This window comes from Pipra filicauda, unplaced genomic scaffold (assembly GCF_003945595.2).
Source record: "Pipra filicauda isolate LSUMZ 115617 unplaced genomic scaffold, ASM394559v2 scaffold321_size1097455_pilon, whole genome shotgun sequence".
Taxonomy (NCBI): domain Eukaryota; kingdom Metazoa; phylum Chordata; class Aves; order Passeriformes; family Pipridae; genus Pipra; species Pipra filicauda.
Genome location: NW_024104445.1, coordinates 580504 through 595728, shown reverse-complemented (window position 1 = coordinate 595728; position 15225 = coordinate 580504). Strand labels below are relative to the sequence as shown.

The window sequence follows — 15225 nt, the reverse complement described above, 5'->3', positions numbered from 1 at the left end:
GAAGTGTCAGCCCCCGGAAAGCAGAAGGACCTCTCTGGAGAACTTAACACCAGCCAAAACACCTCAGGGCATCCAGCTGGGGCTGCATCTCGCCCAGAGCAGGAATAACAAGTTGCTGACATTCCTAGAGTTTGGTCTCTGTCTTGTGATTCCCCCTTGGCCCTGTGTTGTAACACGTTTTCTCTCCCGGTGAACTTGGGTTCTTTCAGTGGTCTTTTAGTGCAGCTTTTGGGGGAGAAAACTGCAGGGCAGCTGAAACAACACAGCACATCCTGGACTGGGGGGCTCAGGAGGTCAAAACTGTAGGGTGAGGTGAGAGGAGATCGGCAGATATATGGTACAAAAAATTCTTGCTGCTTCTCTGTCTGCCCAGCCCACACCTCAGACCCTTCTGGGCTCGGGACCATCTCACTTCCCACTCAGCAGCGCTGCCTTAGCAGGCATTTTGCAGCTGAAGCTCATTTTTGGTGGTCACTCCACAACAAAAAGGCTTGAGCTACCAAATATTAGGGAAATACTATGTCCTTATCCAGCCAGACAAGCTTCATAATCCTAATTTGGCTCCCCAGGGCAGTGGGCACAGCCCCAAGGCTGCCAGAGCTCCAGGAGGGTTTGGACAACGCTCTGAGGGACACGGGGGGGTTGTTGGGGTGTCTGTGCAGGGGCAGGGGTTGGATTGATGATCCTGGTGGGTCCCTCCAGCTCAGGATATTGTGTGATTCTATGATTTTATTCAGCCTGCCCAGTGTCCAGGGGGCCAGACCATGGCTTCCACCACAGATGCTTCTCTGACGTCACATCTGAGCTCGTTTTGTCCCACTGACGGCACAGACAGCCGGGGTGCCATGGTCCTGAGGAGCAGCAGGTGCAGGAGAACTCATTCTTCTCTCAAATCAAGCTGCCAAAAAAAGGCCTGAGTTCTCCTTTGGTATCTGAGCATAAACCTCAGGGAGAAACTCCAGGCTCTACACCGAGTCTACCTGAGCCGGAGGGCAACAACCACCTCTGCTCCCCGGAGATCTCCGGCTTGGCAGAAGCTTCAAACGCCCTAAAAATGACTCACAGCCCTTCATGCTATGATTATTACAACCCCTGCTGCTCCCCCCCGGTCCTGCAGCCCCCCAGAGTGACACAGGCAGTGTTTACAGGCCCTGAGCACAAAGCTCCCCACGAGGCAGAGCCGCCCGGAGCGGAAGGAATGCCAAAATCCCAACAGATCCCACCAGCTGCACCCTCAGCCTGGGCAGAGGAAAAACAGGCATGTTCTCCCACAGGTTCAGAGTTTGCACTGATGTGAAGGTACCAGGATGGAAAGAACAGGAATTCCAGCTGAGGAACCTGCAAGAATTTGCTGTCAAAACCAACCTCCCCAACGTGCTACTCCTGATACCTTTTCCCAGTGATAGCCCAAATTCCCACCCTTTAGTGATTTAGGTGAACAAACTCCCCATCTGTGGATCAGCAGGGTGGTTTGGATCTGCCTAAAGCATCCTCTTTCCCCAGTTTATTTATATTTATTTTTATATTTCCTTTTTATATTTATTTTTATTTCTGTTTCTTTTCCCCTGGCAGTTTATTCCCCAGGAAAGCCCAGCTGAACGGCAGCATCCAGCCCACAGATTTGATATTATTTAATATCCAAATGTGTTTGACCGGCAGAGATGGAGATAAAAGTGATGTGATTGCTCTGAATAACCAGTTCCTGTCAGCCAAAAGCAGAGTTAGAAGGACTTACGGGTTTGTGGGGCTCAGGATGAACATGGAGCTGTAAGGCAGGATTGGTTTAGGCCCATTTTTCGTCAGGTCATCGACGTCTTTCTTCTCCTCTGTTTTGCTTTCAAACTCCACGTTGTTCACTGAGATGAGAATTTGAGGGGAGAGAAAGGAGAGAGTTAAAATTGCATCCCCAGTGTCCCCACAGGAGGCTCTTGCAACAGCTGGATATGCAAACAGCGCAGCTGGGAGAGCAAACAGCCTTTGGATATGTTGATTAAACGTGATGAACAATCATTTGATTATTATCCCTGCTACTTACACACAGTTCTGCCCCACAACTGCTGTGCTGATGAGCAGTGGATCACAAGCAGGCAGGAAATGAAGCTGCTCAGTGCAGACACACAAAGAAACCAGGCACTTATTTATCCAAGAGCTGCCAAAGTGGGGATGGAAAACCCTTTTCAAACAGCACAGATTATTAGGGGGAGAGGATCAGCGAGGGATCCTTGGGAAGAGAACAAAAGGCAGGATGGCTGAGCAGCCTCCTAATCTTGTGTCTTCTGCCCTAGATCAGGAGCAAGGTTGGCTTTGGAGGGGGCAGAAGTGCAAATTCATAGATGAGATTTAATAATTTTGGGGCTAAAATTGCTGAACTTCCCAGTATTAGGAAAAGAGACCTGGAAGGGGCTTCCTGCAGCCCCTGATCTGTGCCTGCCTCGTGCAGCTCAGTTTTGTCAGAGCTGTGTAAAGGTGTCGAGCTCCACCTCCCATCAGACTTTTAACTTCTCCAAGATTGTTCCAAACCTCACTCCCAGGGGTTGGAAACTTTTCAATTTTCATCCTAAATTGACTTGCAGTGGGTTTGTAGGATAATTTACTGAAGATCATTTCCAATATATGAACTGAAACATGTTTTATTCTGCAAATACTCTTCTTAGGCAGATATTGAGACTCATCCATTAACTGCCAGAACCTGGAGTCCACAACCTCAACTCCCTTAGAATGTGCCAGGTGCAGGGCTTTTATCACTTTTTATTTTATTCTGCAAGGAAATGACAGTTCCTTGTGTGTGAGTGACATGTTCAATAAACTCCTTATTGTATCTCCAACCAGATAGTGAGGAAATGGGCAGGACAGATAAACTGTGATTGGCAGGAAGTCAGCATTGCAATATAGTAAAATTATTATTTAAGAGGAAAAAAAAAGGAGAAAGAAGAAGGAAAAAAAAAAAAAGTCTTGTGGTTGACAACACAGGGAAAAAGCTCACAGAGACCCTGCTTTTGGCTGTGCCTCTTGGAAAGCAGAGTCCTGACAGCCTGAAGGAGTTCAGGACCTCTTGGAGTTCACACTGCAATTTTCCTTGGCATCCCTACCCTCAAGAGTTCTCCAGGTTGTTCCTGCTCTGCCAGGGATCAGCCCCAAGCTGGTGGCTGGGGGGCTTCAGGGCACATCATGGGCACAATGGTCTTGGGACCATCTGGAGAACTAAATCTGCACTGACAGACCCAAGGCAAAGAGCTGTGGAGCAGGACAGGCTCAGTCAGAGGGGATCTGCTCAGACTGAGGTGCAGAGGGTTGCAGAAAGCTCAGGACTGGCCCAGCCTGCAGGAACCCGGAGCAGCGGGACCACCAAGGGTGCTGTGGTGGCTGTGAGGCCACAGGGACCTGCTGCTCCACAGTGAGTGAGCCAAGAGGTGGGAATCCATCCTGAGGGCCTGAATGCAACACCATCACCTCCCCTGGCCTTTGCTGAGGGGCCTGTGGCTGCTCAGCCCCCAGGATGCCAGAGGAACCACAGCCCCTCCCTGCTGGAGTAGGAGGCAAGGGATAAAGCAGAAGAGCTGCTCCTGTTCTCACCTCAGGCTGGGGCTGCTTTGCTGCACCAGCTGCTGATTTTCCTGCCCAGCCCTCAGTTACTACATTTTTCTGGTTTTCCTGCTCCTTCATCTTTCTCTTTTTCAGAACCAGGATGTGCTCTGGGGGAGCCATCTCCAGGGAACCTCACGGGGTGTTTTCCAGGAACCCATTTTTGGGTACCCGCAGGCTGCATGAAATGTGGATCCTGTATCAACAGGTTCTCCTGTCTGCCTCTGTGAGGATGCTGGTGGCTAGGAGAGCCACCAGATGACGCAGGAACCTATTTTTGGGTACCTGCAGGCTGCATGAATTGTAGAATTGCTGGTGGCCAGGAGAGCCACCAGGTGACCCAGGAACCCTCCTTGAGTTCTGCAGGCTGCCTGAATCGTAGATCCTCTATCAACAGGTTCACCTGTCTGCCTTTTGTGAGGATGCTGGTGGCCAGGAGAGCCACCAGGTGATCCAGGAACCCAGTTTTGGGTACCTGCAGGCTGCCTGAATAGTAGTTCCTGTATCAACAGGTTCTCCTGTCTGCCTTTTGTGAGGATGCTGGTGGCCAGGAGAGCCCCCACCTGACCCAGTGTGTGCTGCCCCCTCCTCGACAAGTTGGCTCTTCCCTGGCAATTCCCTGGCAGAAGAAGCCTGGAGAGCAAGGCACTCACTTGGTATGACAGTGGTCTCCCCCGGGGGGGCCGTGATGGTGACGGGGATGTTCACAGTGGTGGTTTTGTCCAGGGGGGGTTGGATCATCCTCGTCACGTTCTTCTGGTTGTCGGCGTCCTCGGGCTGCTCGGGCACCTTCTGCAGGTACGTGCTGGGCAGGGTGTGCACGGGGACACTCACACTGCCACTGGCCTCCAGCTCAACCTGGTTCTCCCTGAGGCAGAGGAGCAGGGGTTGGTAAATGTGGTAAAGAAGGATTCAGAGAACATGTGAATGTAACCCTGCACCTCTGTGACACCTCTGGGTTGGGGTTAGGGTTGGGGTTTCACCTCTGAAACCTCTGGGTTAGGGTTAGGGTTGGGGTTAGGGTTTAACCTCTGAAACCTCTGGGTTGGATTTAGGGTTGGGGTTAGGGTTTCATCTCTCTGAAAACTGTGAGTTGAGGTTAGGGTTGGGGTTAGGGTTGGGGTTACGTTGGGGTTAGGGTTGGGTTTAGGGTTGGGGTTAGGGTTTCACCTCTGAAACATCTGGGTTAGAGTTAGGGTTGGGGTTTCACCTCTGAAACCTCTGGATTAGGGTTAGGGTTGGGGTTAGAGTTTCACCTCTGTGAAACCTCTGGCTTGGGGTTAGGGTTGGGGTTAGGGATGGGTTTAGGGTTTCTCCTCTGTGAAACCTCTGGGTTAGGGTTGGGGTTAGGGTTGGGGTTAGGGTTGGGTTTAGGGTTTCACCTCTGAAATCTCTGGGTTAGGGTTAGAGTTGGGGTTTCACCTCTGGGTTTCACAGACTCTTCTCCTCATGGAAACCCTTTGCAGAAAAGCCACAGCCTGCAGGACACAATTCACTGATAGCACAGGACGGGCCCTTTCCCCCTGAGACCTCCTGGGCCAACATCCAAGCACAACATTAAACTGGACTGTGCCCTGAGTGTCCCTTTATTCTGTTTAATGAGCCCCATAACTGAGGTTCACAAGGCCCAAGTGGCCCTGGCATGGAGCGGTGACATTAACTCCCCACATCAGCTGGCTGCTGAATGAGGGCTGACATCCTGCTTCCTAATGCTCTCCTGAGGCCTTATTTAAACGTGGTGGTTCTCCCTGGCACTCCTGAACTGCTCTGTAACGTTGCTGTCAGCAGCTAAAGAGCTCCTGCTTTCCTCTGCAGCAGCAGCTCCACTCCAGTGAGCTGGAAAGGGAGCCTGTGCACACGAGCAAACTAAACAGCACGCAAAGTGTTTTGAAATTCATCTGAAAGCAAGATAATATAGACAGGAAAATTATTATCTCAGTGCCACTCACAGCTCTCCACGGTGACATGAACTCTATTCTAAAGAATCCCAGTGCAATTTCTTTTCCATTGGACTAATAGAGCTGAAAAGGCAATCTATCCTTCTTTATTAACTACTCCAAATGCTCCACCAGTGCTATTTTTCTCACTTGACTTACATAAGAATTAAACCAAATGGGAGACATCGTTGTTCTCGATGGAAGGAGCCACGTGCTGGAACAACTGGTGGTGCAGCTGACAGGGCTCAGCATTAAAAAAAGGGAATTTTAAAAAACGTCCCTCAGAAAGTTCTTTCAGAGGCTGTAAAATTCTCTGCTCTGTGTTATGTCCTAGAGGGTCTGTGGGTATTTGCATCAAGGATGTTTCCTTCCTTAAAACCTGGTTCCTATGGACAGAGATCAGCTTTGGGAGTAAAATAGGACTGCAGGTTATGGTGGAGGGTGGGGTGAGCACAAGGACCACAGGGAATGCCATGGGAAGGGGAATAAGGAATTTTCTGAAATACATTTGAGGTTTTGTGGCCCCTGAGCCATCCAAGGGGTGAGTCTGTCCTGTCCAACCTGGCCTTGGACACTTCCAGGGATGGAGCAGCCACAGTTTCTCTGGGCAACCTGTGCCAGGGCCTCCCCGCCCTCACTGTGAAAAAATACCTTCCCAAAATCCTATCTAGCCCTGCCCTCTGGCAGTGGGAAGCCATTCCCCCTTGTCCTGTCACTCCAGGCCCTTGTCCCAAGTCCCTCTCCAGTTCTCTTGGAGCCCCTTCAGGTCCTGCAAGGGCTCTCAGGTCTCCCTGGAGCCTTCTCTTCTCCAGGTGAACCCCCCCAGCTCTCCCAGCCTGGCTCCAGAGGGGCTCCAGCCCTTGGAGCATCTTTGTGGCCTCCTCTGGACTTGCTCCAACAGGTCCATGTCCTTCCTATGTTGGAGGCCCCAGAGTTGGACACAGGGCTCCAGGTGGGATCAGAGTAGTTCCCAAGGCGTGTATCCAAACGAAATCCACTTACTTGGGCTGGTGGTTCCGGTGCTCCTTCTCTCCCGCCTCCGCCTCCTTCTCCCCGTTCTCCTTCTCCACCGACTCGTACGTGGACAGGGCCCTGTTCCTGAGCCTGTGCCGCCTGTGGGGCTCCTCTCCGTTCTCCCCCTTGGGCTCCCCATCCCTGTTGCCGGAGCGGGACCCTCCGCGGTGCCGGGAGCGCCGCTCGCCGCGGGCGCCGTTGGCGGTGCCGTTGCCGTCCTTGCCCTGGCGCTCGGTGGAGTGCCGGTGCGTGCGGTGCCTGCGGTGCTCCTTCTCCCCCGACTCCTCCACCGAGCCCCGCCGGTGGTGCCTCTTCCCCCCTTCCTGCCCCCTGTTCCGCTCGCTCTTCCCTTCCTTGCTCCCGCCTTCCACCTCCTTGCTGCGGCTCCGGTGCTGCCGGTGCCGCTCCTCCTTGTTGGCGGCCGCGGTCTCCGCGCTCTCCTCCTTGGGCGCGTCGCCCTTCTCCTGCTCCGCCTGTTTCTCCTTGTCCCGGTGCCGGTGGTGCTTCCGCGGAGCTTCTGCCCCGTCGGCAGAGCCGCCCTTGGGGTGCTCCTGCACCTCCTGCACGTCCCCGGGGCTCAGCTTGTTGATGTTGTTCCTGCCTTCGCTCCGGGGCTCCACCACCAGCGGCCGGTCCAGGTGGGTCTTCATGTCCGGCCTGATGTGCAGGGTGGTGGCGTAACGGACCCGCTCCTCGGGGTCCAGCTCGTTGTACAGGGCCTCGCAGCTGGCTCGGAAGTTGTGCATCCGGATCTGGCTGGTCCTCTGCTCCCAGACCGACTTGGATTTGGAGGAGTTCTGCTGCTTGCTGAGGGGAAGGGAGGAAGGCGAAAAGTGAGTGTCTGAATTTACGCCGATTCCCTGAACAACAACCCAAAAAATTAAAAAGAAAAAAAAAAAAGAGAGAATTTTCAGCTGAGATGGGGAATTAGAGGGTCGAACCAAAGGAATTGTAGGAATGGAGAGAGAATGGCTGGCGGAGAACACGAGCAGGGAAAGCCAGCGGGATCACCGGGGTTAGTTTGCCCACACACACGTAAGGCACCCTGGGACCAGCCCTCTGGAAAGGAGTCCTCCTCATTTCTAAAACGTGGAAGCATCAGGTAGAGTCTGAAGGACTAAAGTGTCAGCACACAAATCACACACCCCAGCCAGAGCTTTGAAACAGCCCACAAAGCTTCCCACAAGTAACAGCACCTTTTCCCCATCTGGAAACATCGGGATGAGCAAATTAGTGATGAGCAAGAGCGGTTAGATTGGCAGCAGGAGTGAGGAGAAGTCATTGAAGTCCAACCCTTGGCCCTGCACAGACACCCCAACAATCCCACCCTGTCCCTCAGAGCATTGTCCAAACCCTCCTGGAGCTCTGGCAGCCTTGGGGCTGTGCCCACTGCCCTGGGGAGCCTGGGCAGTGCCAACCACCCTCTGGGGGAAGAGCCTTTTGCTGAGATCCAACCTGACCCTGCCCTGACACAGCTCCAGCCATTCCCTGGGTGCTGTCCCTGCTCACAGGGAGCAGAGATTAGAGCTGCCCCTCAGGAGGAGCTGCAGACCCCGGTGAGATCTGACCTCTGTCTCCTCTTCTCCAGCTGAACCTCCAAGTCACCTCTTCTGCTCCTCTTATGACCCCTCCAAACCCTTCACCATCTCTGTAGGCCAAGATGGAGATGAGATGGGAACACCTTTATCCCTGGAGACACCTGTCCTCTCTGTCTCTGTTATGGTGATACCTCCACTGGCATTGCCTTAATCCTTGGAAAGTGCCCTTCTGCTGAGTGGAGCCTTCAGTTTATCTGCAACCACCCAGTCCTCATGTTCCATCCTGTGCTCCTTTTCCATGGGACCACACAGGGGTGGGACACAAAGCCCTCAGTCTCCCTGCAGTGGCTCCCCAAAGTAAAACCCACAGGAAATCCTCAGGCAGCTCCCAAGGACACAGCCTGTCCATCAGTGCCCATCCAAGCCAAGCCATAAAGAAAATCTCCTAAATCAGACCGGGTGGAAGGAGGAAGGTTGAAGATGCCGGGCAGAGGAGACACTCAGACCCTGCCAGCTCTGACACAAGATGTGTCACTCCAGGGGGGTTTTTTAGTTGTGTTTCAGCTACACCCAGAACATAAATCAGCCTCGAAATTACCTCTGAGGTGCTAAACATTCCACTGTACATCACTTCTGGCTGACAGAACCTGCAGAAAGCACATATTAACAAAGCCTATTTGGCTAAAATCCCTTCCTGAAAACAGTCACTGTCATTACAGGCTGGAATTTCCCAGCATCCAGAAATGAGCTGCATCCTTAACGTTGACACGAGGAGCGGAGGCGACTGCCAAAAAGGCTCCAGCACCCCACCACCCGCTGGCTTTGGCTGCTAACAAGTGAAGAGCAGGAGGTTCAGAAGCAATGGCTGCATCCTTTCCTTGTTCTACAGGGAAAGACACTTAAAAAAAACCAACCAAAAACAAAAAAAAAAAACAAGTAGGAAATATATGAAGCGCAGCAAAAAATCCAATCAGGAAAAAGCGGAGCTGCCAGCGGGCTCGTTATCGTGTCCAACCCGGGGAGGAACATCGGTGCCAGGGCACATCAGACCTGCTGGAGGGAAGGGGAGCGAAGCATCCGAGCAGGCAGGTCCCTCTGGGGACAGCCTTTGGGGCTCTCGGAGCCAAAACAGCAGCAGCTGGAGGGAAAGTGTCCATCTGCCCGTCCGGCTGTGTCTCGGTTCTCCCCGAGTTCCCACAGCAACGATTCCCGGGGGCAGCTCCCCCTCTCCCGGTGCTCTGCTCCGCTCGGCCACACGGAGCTCCGGGGCTCATTTATGGCACAGCAGGAATGTCACCTTTAAAACTAAGCACGGGCGTTTCGTTCCGTGCTCCTCGTGAGGATGCGGGGCAGATACACCAAAATAAGGGATGGAAAACCAGCAAACAGGGCAATAATTATTTCCTCTGCTCCCCCCATCACTTAATTCTGCGTGAGCAGGGACAGACACAACCCATCTACAGCACAAACGAGGCATGACTTGCCCAAACTGGTAAAAAAATGAGCCTTTGTGATAACAAATATTTATTCCACAAGGAAAAAAAAAACTATTTATGGAGCCAACTCCTTATGTGAAACCTTGTTTTCTTCTTAAAATCCTTCTGATCCATTAAAAGAATTGCCCTGTAAATACCTTCTGACTTGCAGACATAGTGCAAACATTGTTGTTAATTCTTTTGCTTTACAATTCCTTCCCATCCATATTTTCTGTCTATAGAATATTCCTAATTCTTTTAAGGGTACTGGCATTATATTCAGTTTTCAGATCCTCTAGGCTTGAACTGTTGTAGTAGATAATGCTGCTAATTCCAACTCCACTGGTTTTGCTGGGATTAAGAAGCCAACAAACAACTCCTGCCCGTGGCTGGAAAGAAAACCACACAATTCATGTAGAATCAAATAAAATTCATATTAATGAATCAGTGACTCATGTTGGTATAAGGAAAAAAAGGCAGCCAGTCACTGTGTGGATGGTTCAGGAAAGGAAAGCCTATTTTTAGTCATATTCTAATCTTAGGGTACTCCTGAATGATTAAAGATTTTGTTACCATAACCTTTCCAACCATTGCTTCAGTTCATGGCAATCCTTAAAATTTTGCTTTAGTAAATAATGAATGAAAGCTGACTAGGAGGAACATAATAATTTGATGTTAAAAATACCTCCACATTAGACTGTGGGTACGAGAGAGTGTGTTCTGAGTACACATGAAAGGGAATTTCTTGTTAAAATACAGCTCCAACCAAAAAACCACGCAACAAAACCTTCCCCCTAAAATCTTATTTTCTGTTCATAAACTTGGAGTTCATAAACTCTCCACATTTCCATTTTCCACTTGGAAAACACAAGGAAACCTTTCAGTCTGGGGCAGGCAGCACAAAGCAGAGTGTTCTGTCTCTCTTGCATTCGATAAACTGATTTTCTTTCAGGTGAACTCACCACCAGTGGTTAAATTTGCTTTGCCAGTGACCCCAGGAATTGCTGCTTGGATGCTCCAGCACCTTTTCTTCCCCCTGAGCTCCCCCAGGAGATGCTCTGAGCTCTCCCACTGAGCTGCTGCCTCACACACACACCTCGGTCCTGCAGAAAACACTGCCCAGGCCCTTCCAATTTTTATTCTCAGATTTAATTTTGGGTTTATATGAGAGAATTTTTGATATAGCAGTTTCTTGGAAAGAAAACATTTTCTTCCATAATATTTCTCCCCATATTAGCTAAAAACTCTAAATTATTACTGTGGTCAAAGCCTAGACTGCCTGTAAATCACACCCTTACCTTCAGAAACTCGCCGCTGGAATTTGAGATGCCTTTCAGGCTGTCACATATGCCAATTTTTTGATCAACAAAGTTCACTAAATGCCACGTTTTGATTTTTTTCCCCCCAACATTATCATTAGTCTGTTATTTCTACTCATTTTCCCTGTTCTTTCAGACAATTTGGAGAGCTGCAGACACAGGGGGTGCTGAGCCACAGGGAATTGGTCTCAGCAGGAGGAGGAGGCTGAGATGTCCGAGGGGGATAATGCTGAGCATCTCTGGGGGGCTTTGAGGAGCAGCTGAGCTCCTGTGGCCAATGTGGAGCCTGAAAGTTCCTAAAATCACAGACTGGGTTGGGTTGGAAAGGACCTTAAAATCATCCAGTTCCACCCCTGCCATGGGCAGGGACACCTTCCACCAGCCCAGGTGGCTCCAAGCCCCATCCAACCTGCCCTTGGACACTTCCAGGGATCCAGGGGCAGCCACAGCTTCTCTGGGCAACCTGGGCCAGGGCCTCACTGCCCTCACAGCCAAGAATTCCTTCCCAATATCCCATCTATCCCTGCCCTCTGGCAGTGGGAAGCCATTCCCTGTGTCCTGTCCCTCCATCCCTTGTCCCCAGTCCCTCTCCAGCTCTCCTGGAGCCCCTTCAGGTCCTGCAAGGCGCTCTCAGCTCTCCCTGGAGCCTTCCTTTCTCCAGGTGATTCCCCCCAGCTCTCCCAGCCTGGCTCCAGAGGGGCTCCAGCCCTCTGACCATCTTGGTGCCTCCTCTGGACTTGCTCCAACAGCTCCACATCCTTCTTACATCGGAGGCCCCAGAGCTGGACACAGAACTCCAGGTGGGATCTGCCCCGAGCAGTTTCCAACGTATCAAACCAAAATCCAGGAGAGATCCAACACTTTGCTGCCACTCCCCTGAGGTGTCTGTGGCCCCAGTTTCCCCCAAGCATTAAAATAATGACACGATGCTGCTGCTGCTGCTGCTTTGGGGTTTGGCCACAGCCGAGCCCCTGGGTTTTGTGCAGCTCTGAAGGGATGCAAAGCTCAGCCATGTTAAAGGAGCCAAAATTTCACTGCTTCCTGCTGGAGTTTTTCACAGCAGAATGATTTCACTCAGCCACAACTCACCACCCTCCCCGCTGTTCCCCGTTGCTCTAATAATAAGAATTTCCTAATTGTTTTCAGTAAAAGTGCATCCCATAAAAATCTGACCAGGATCCGAAGAAAATGCCAGAAAATATTTCTTCTGTCTCAAGTTATGTTGGTGTCCTCAGACACCAGATCCTTCTTCAGCCCTCGAGGTTTGTCTGGTATTTCAGTTATGATTTGTGATCACATAATTTCAGGCTCGGTAATAAATAACGGGGTGAGAGAGTTAAAAGCAAAATAAAAAAAAAAAAAAAAAAGCAGAGTTAAAAGCCACATTGCTATGGCTTGATTTAACAAAAAACACACTGAGGTTAAATATGTGGAGCCATTAAGTTCTCCTAAACCCCAGGAAAATTATATTTACTTTAAATTATTGCTTTCCTCTTAAGTGATGAAGCCCCACTCTCCATTCTGGCCGTGACACTTCAATATCCCAGAGCAAAGTCCCCCCATAAACTCCAGGCTTTTGATAAAAACCAAGACAAAACACACCAGGGAATGGAGTCACAGCCCCTTTTTTGGCACTAAGAGGATGTGGAAATAAAGCCCAGACAGTGAATATAAAGAAGCAAGAGATAAAGATCAAGAATAATTTGGGTTCTTGGCTGGCAAATGACAAATTCGTCCTGGGAGAGGATATTTAAGGGTTTTCATTTCTCTCTGTGTGAGATCAGCCTGTCCACACTCGGGATGGTGCAGCAGGGACGTGATGTGGTGGTTGGGGTGGGAAAGAAGGAACTGGGGTGGGAAAGGAAACTAAGTTTTATTCTGGAAAAAAAATTGGCAGGTTCAGCACTTTTGGAAAAAAAAATCATCCCCACCTTGTGAAACACTGGCTTTCCCTTTATTTACCATCCTAGAAACTGCCTTAAGAACATGGAATTTGTCCTGTCTGACACCTCAGGATCTTGTTAGAAATGAACAATCAACAACAGCAACACAAAGAAGACCTCAGGTGAGTGAATGCACCAGTTGGGATTTCATCACCCCTTGCAATGTAAGGATTCACATGAAAATTCAACACCCCACAACTCCTAAATTCCCCACTACTGGAAGAACCCAACCCAATTATTCCCTTGGCTGTGTGTCATTGCCTATGTACATTTAAATTAGCTGCCAGTTTGTATTTTAGATAAATGCTGATCTACTTAAAGAAATAGAGCATATCTCTATTTAATGACCTTCTCTCAGTGAATGAAAAATGTATTTTGTACTTCTTGCCTTGCCTGTATCACGAATTTGTTGTAGCACGAAAGGCTGGGATTAGCACAAGAAAATGACTCACCTTGGTTTTAATTTATTGGTTTTTTAACACACTAGCTCAGGGATTTTATCTCTAATTTCTCACCAATTTAGAATTATTTTTTTTTTAAATAATCAAAGAAAGAACATGGAGAAAACCCAGCTCAAAAGGTTTTGGAATAAGCTTTGTTCTCTCAGAGCAGATGAGCGTGGCTTTGTAAATCCTGGTTCTTAGTGATATTAAAGGCACAGGGTATTTTATACTGTTCAAGCAAAGGAACAGGGAATTTTTTGCAAAGTTTTAAAAGCTCTTTTTGATTAGTAGATTACTGTCCCAGAAATGAGAGCACTTATATCTGTTCAGTGTAATTACAGCAAAGCACTCACAGTGGGTAGAACCAGAGGGATATAAAAGCACCCTAAACCTGTCCCAACATTCACCCAGGGAACGGGAATCCACAGCACCTGCCTGGCTCTGGGAGGGGTTTCTCCAGTTTATCTATTTGCATTTAAAATCAACCCCCCCCATTTCTAACCAGGTGAGTAAATAAACCTTCAGCTGAGTAAATAAACCTTCAGATGCCTTCACATCTCAGGGGGGGCTCTGCTGATGCCCTGTGATCTCTGGGACTTCATACATTGCACACTCTGGTGAGGTTCAGAGATTTATTTCATCCAAACAAGGGGGTTTGCTGGGGAAATGCTCTTTATTTCTCATTTAGAAAAAAAAAAAAAAAGCGCCCTCTCAGCTCCTCCATCAAAAGCAGCCCTGGTTTGCATAGGAAATTACAAATTATGGCCCAGACGGTGCAGAGAGATGGGAGAGAGGATGAGAAACCTCAGTGACAGCTCTTTGCAGTACAAATTGATTCTGTTCAGAGAACAGATGTGAGTCATATCAGCAAAAGCAGCGTCTATTATCCTGTCTCTGTGGCTGGTGGGGAGTTGGGAACAGACCCAAACCTCCTTCCAAGGGGGTTTTAGTACCTGCAGTTTGATTTTGTCACTTTATAAATGGCAGCTCTGCCTCTGGAAGTTTGGAAAAGGGGCCAAATTCTTTATTCTTTATTCTTAATTGGGAAAATATTGACTCAGACCGGTTTGGTGCAACTTCTACTGGAGCAAATCCAAGTGTTGGGGAGAGGGCAAGTCGGCAGCACCTCCCCTCCATCACCACCTTCAAACATTCCCCCTCCTCCTGCCAGGGTGGGAGACAAGGGGAAATTTCCCTCCCCTTTCCAAAGGGAAGGACACCTCTCTCTGCACCTTCCTGCCTGTCCAGACTCCCAGCAGCCAGGAAATGCATTGGAAGAAATGAATCCAAACCTGCCTTGGTCTGGTTTAATCCCCTCATTTTTCACTGTCCCAGCCCTGTGACACATCAAACCTCAGCACAGACGTATCAAACCTACTTTTGTTAGTCACAAAAGCTCAGTCTTGGTCACACAGAAGCCAAACTCGCAAGTATTTTTAATACAAACACCCCCAAGACACCCAGGAAAAAAGGAAGATGTCAGGAAGCTGGTGGGAAAGCTCCTTTGCTTCACCGTACCTTGGTCCCCGCTGGGGTACAAACCCCACACGGGCTGGAATTGCACTTACTTGTCTCTCCAAAAGCATTAAAGAAGAAAGACAACCTCACAGGGTAAGAGATAACCCAAAGCAGAGACACTCCCACGGGTCGATGAGAAGCTCACGAGGAGTTTTGTTGGATTAGTCAGATGAGAATAATGATATTTTCTACAAACCTGCAGCGGCGTCAAAGCGCCCCCTGATTGACAGCACAGCCAGCAAGATTGGTTTGTTAGGAAGCACAGGGAGTGAATGGAAGGTTTCCACTGTGTTTGCTCGACCTCAGGTCCATGGGAGTTGCCAAGTGCCTCATTTTTATAAAATCTGTAGCTTTAATTTCCAGCTCAAGAAGGTCAGAGTTCACAACCAGCTTCCCAGGGATGTCTATACAGAGTTTTCCAATTTAGTTTCACTTGGACCCCATTTCCAGGAGTTT

The 15225-nt window shown here is 49.6% G+C and overlaps 1 protein-coding gene across 18 annotated transcripts in view; it reads right to left on the bottom strand.

Annotated features, from left to right (window-relative positions):
* Window positions 1–15225, bottom strand: part of CACNA1B (calcium voltage-gated channel subunit alpha1 B) — a 309392-nt gene that overhangs the window by 75440 nt on the left and 218727 nt on the right. For all 18 annotated transcript variants that reach the window (XM_039383719.1, XM_039383720.1, XM_039383721.1 and 15 more), the window contains 3 exons: window positions 6522–7340; window positions 4236–4450; window positions 1736–1856 (listed from right to left, as the gene is read on the bottom strand). In XM_039383719.1, coding sequence (XP_039239653.1) covers window positions 1736–1856; window positions 4236–4450; window positions 6522–7340 — 1155 coding nt within the window. The remainder of the gene's footprint in view (window positions 1–1735; window positions 1857–4235; window positions 4451–6521; window positions 7341–15225) is intronic.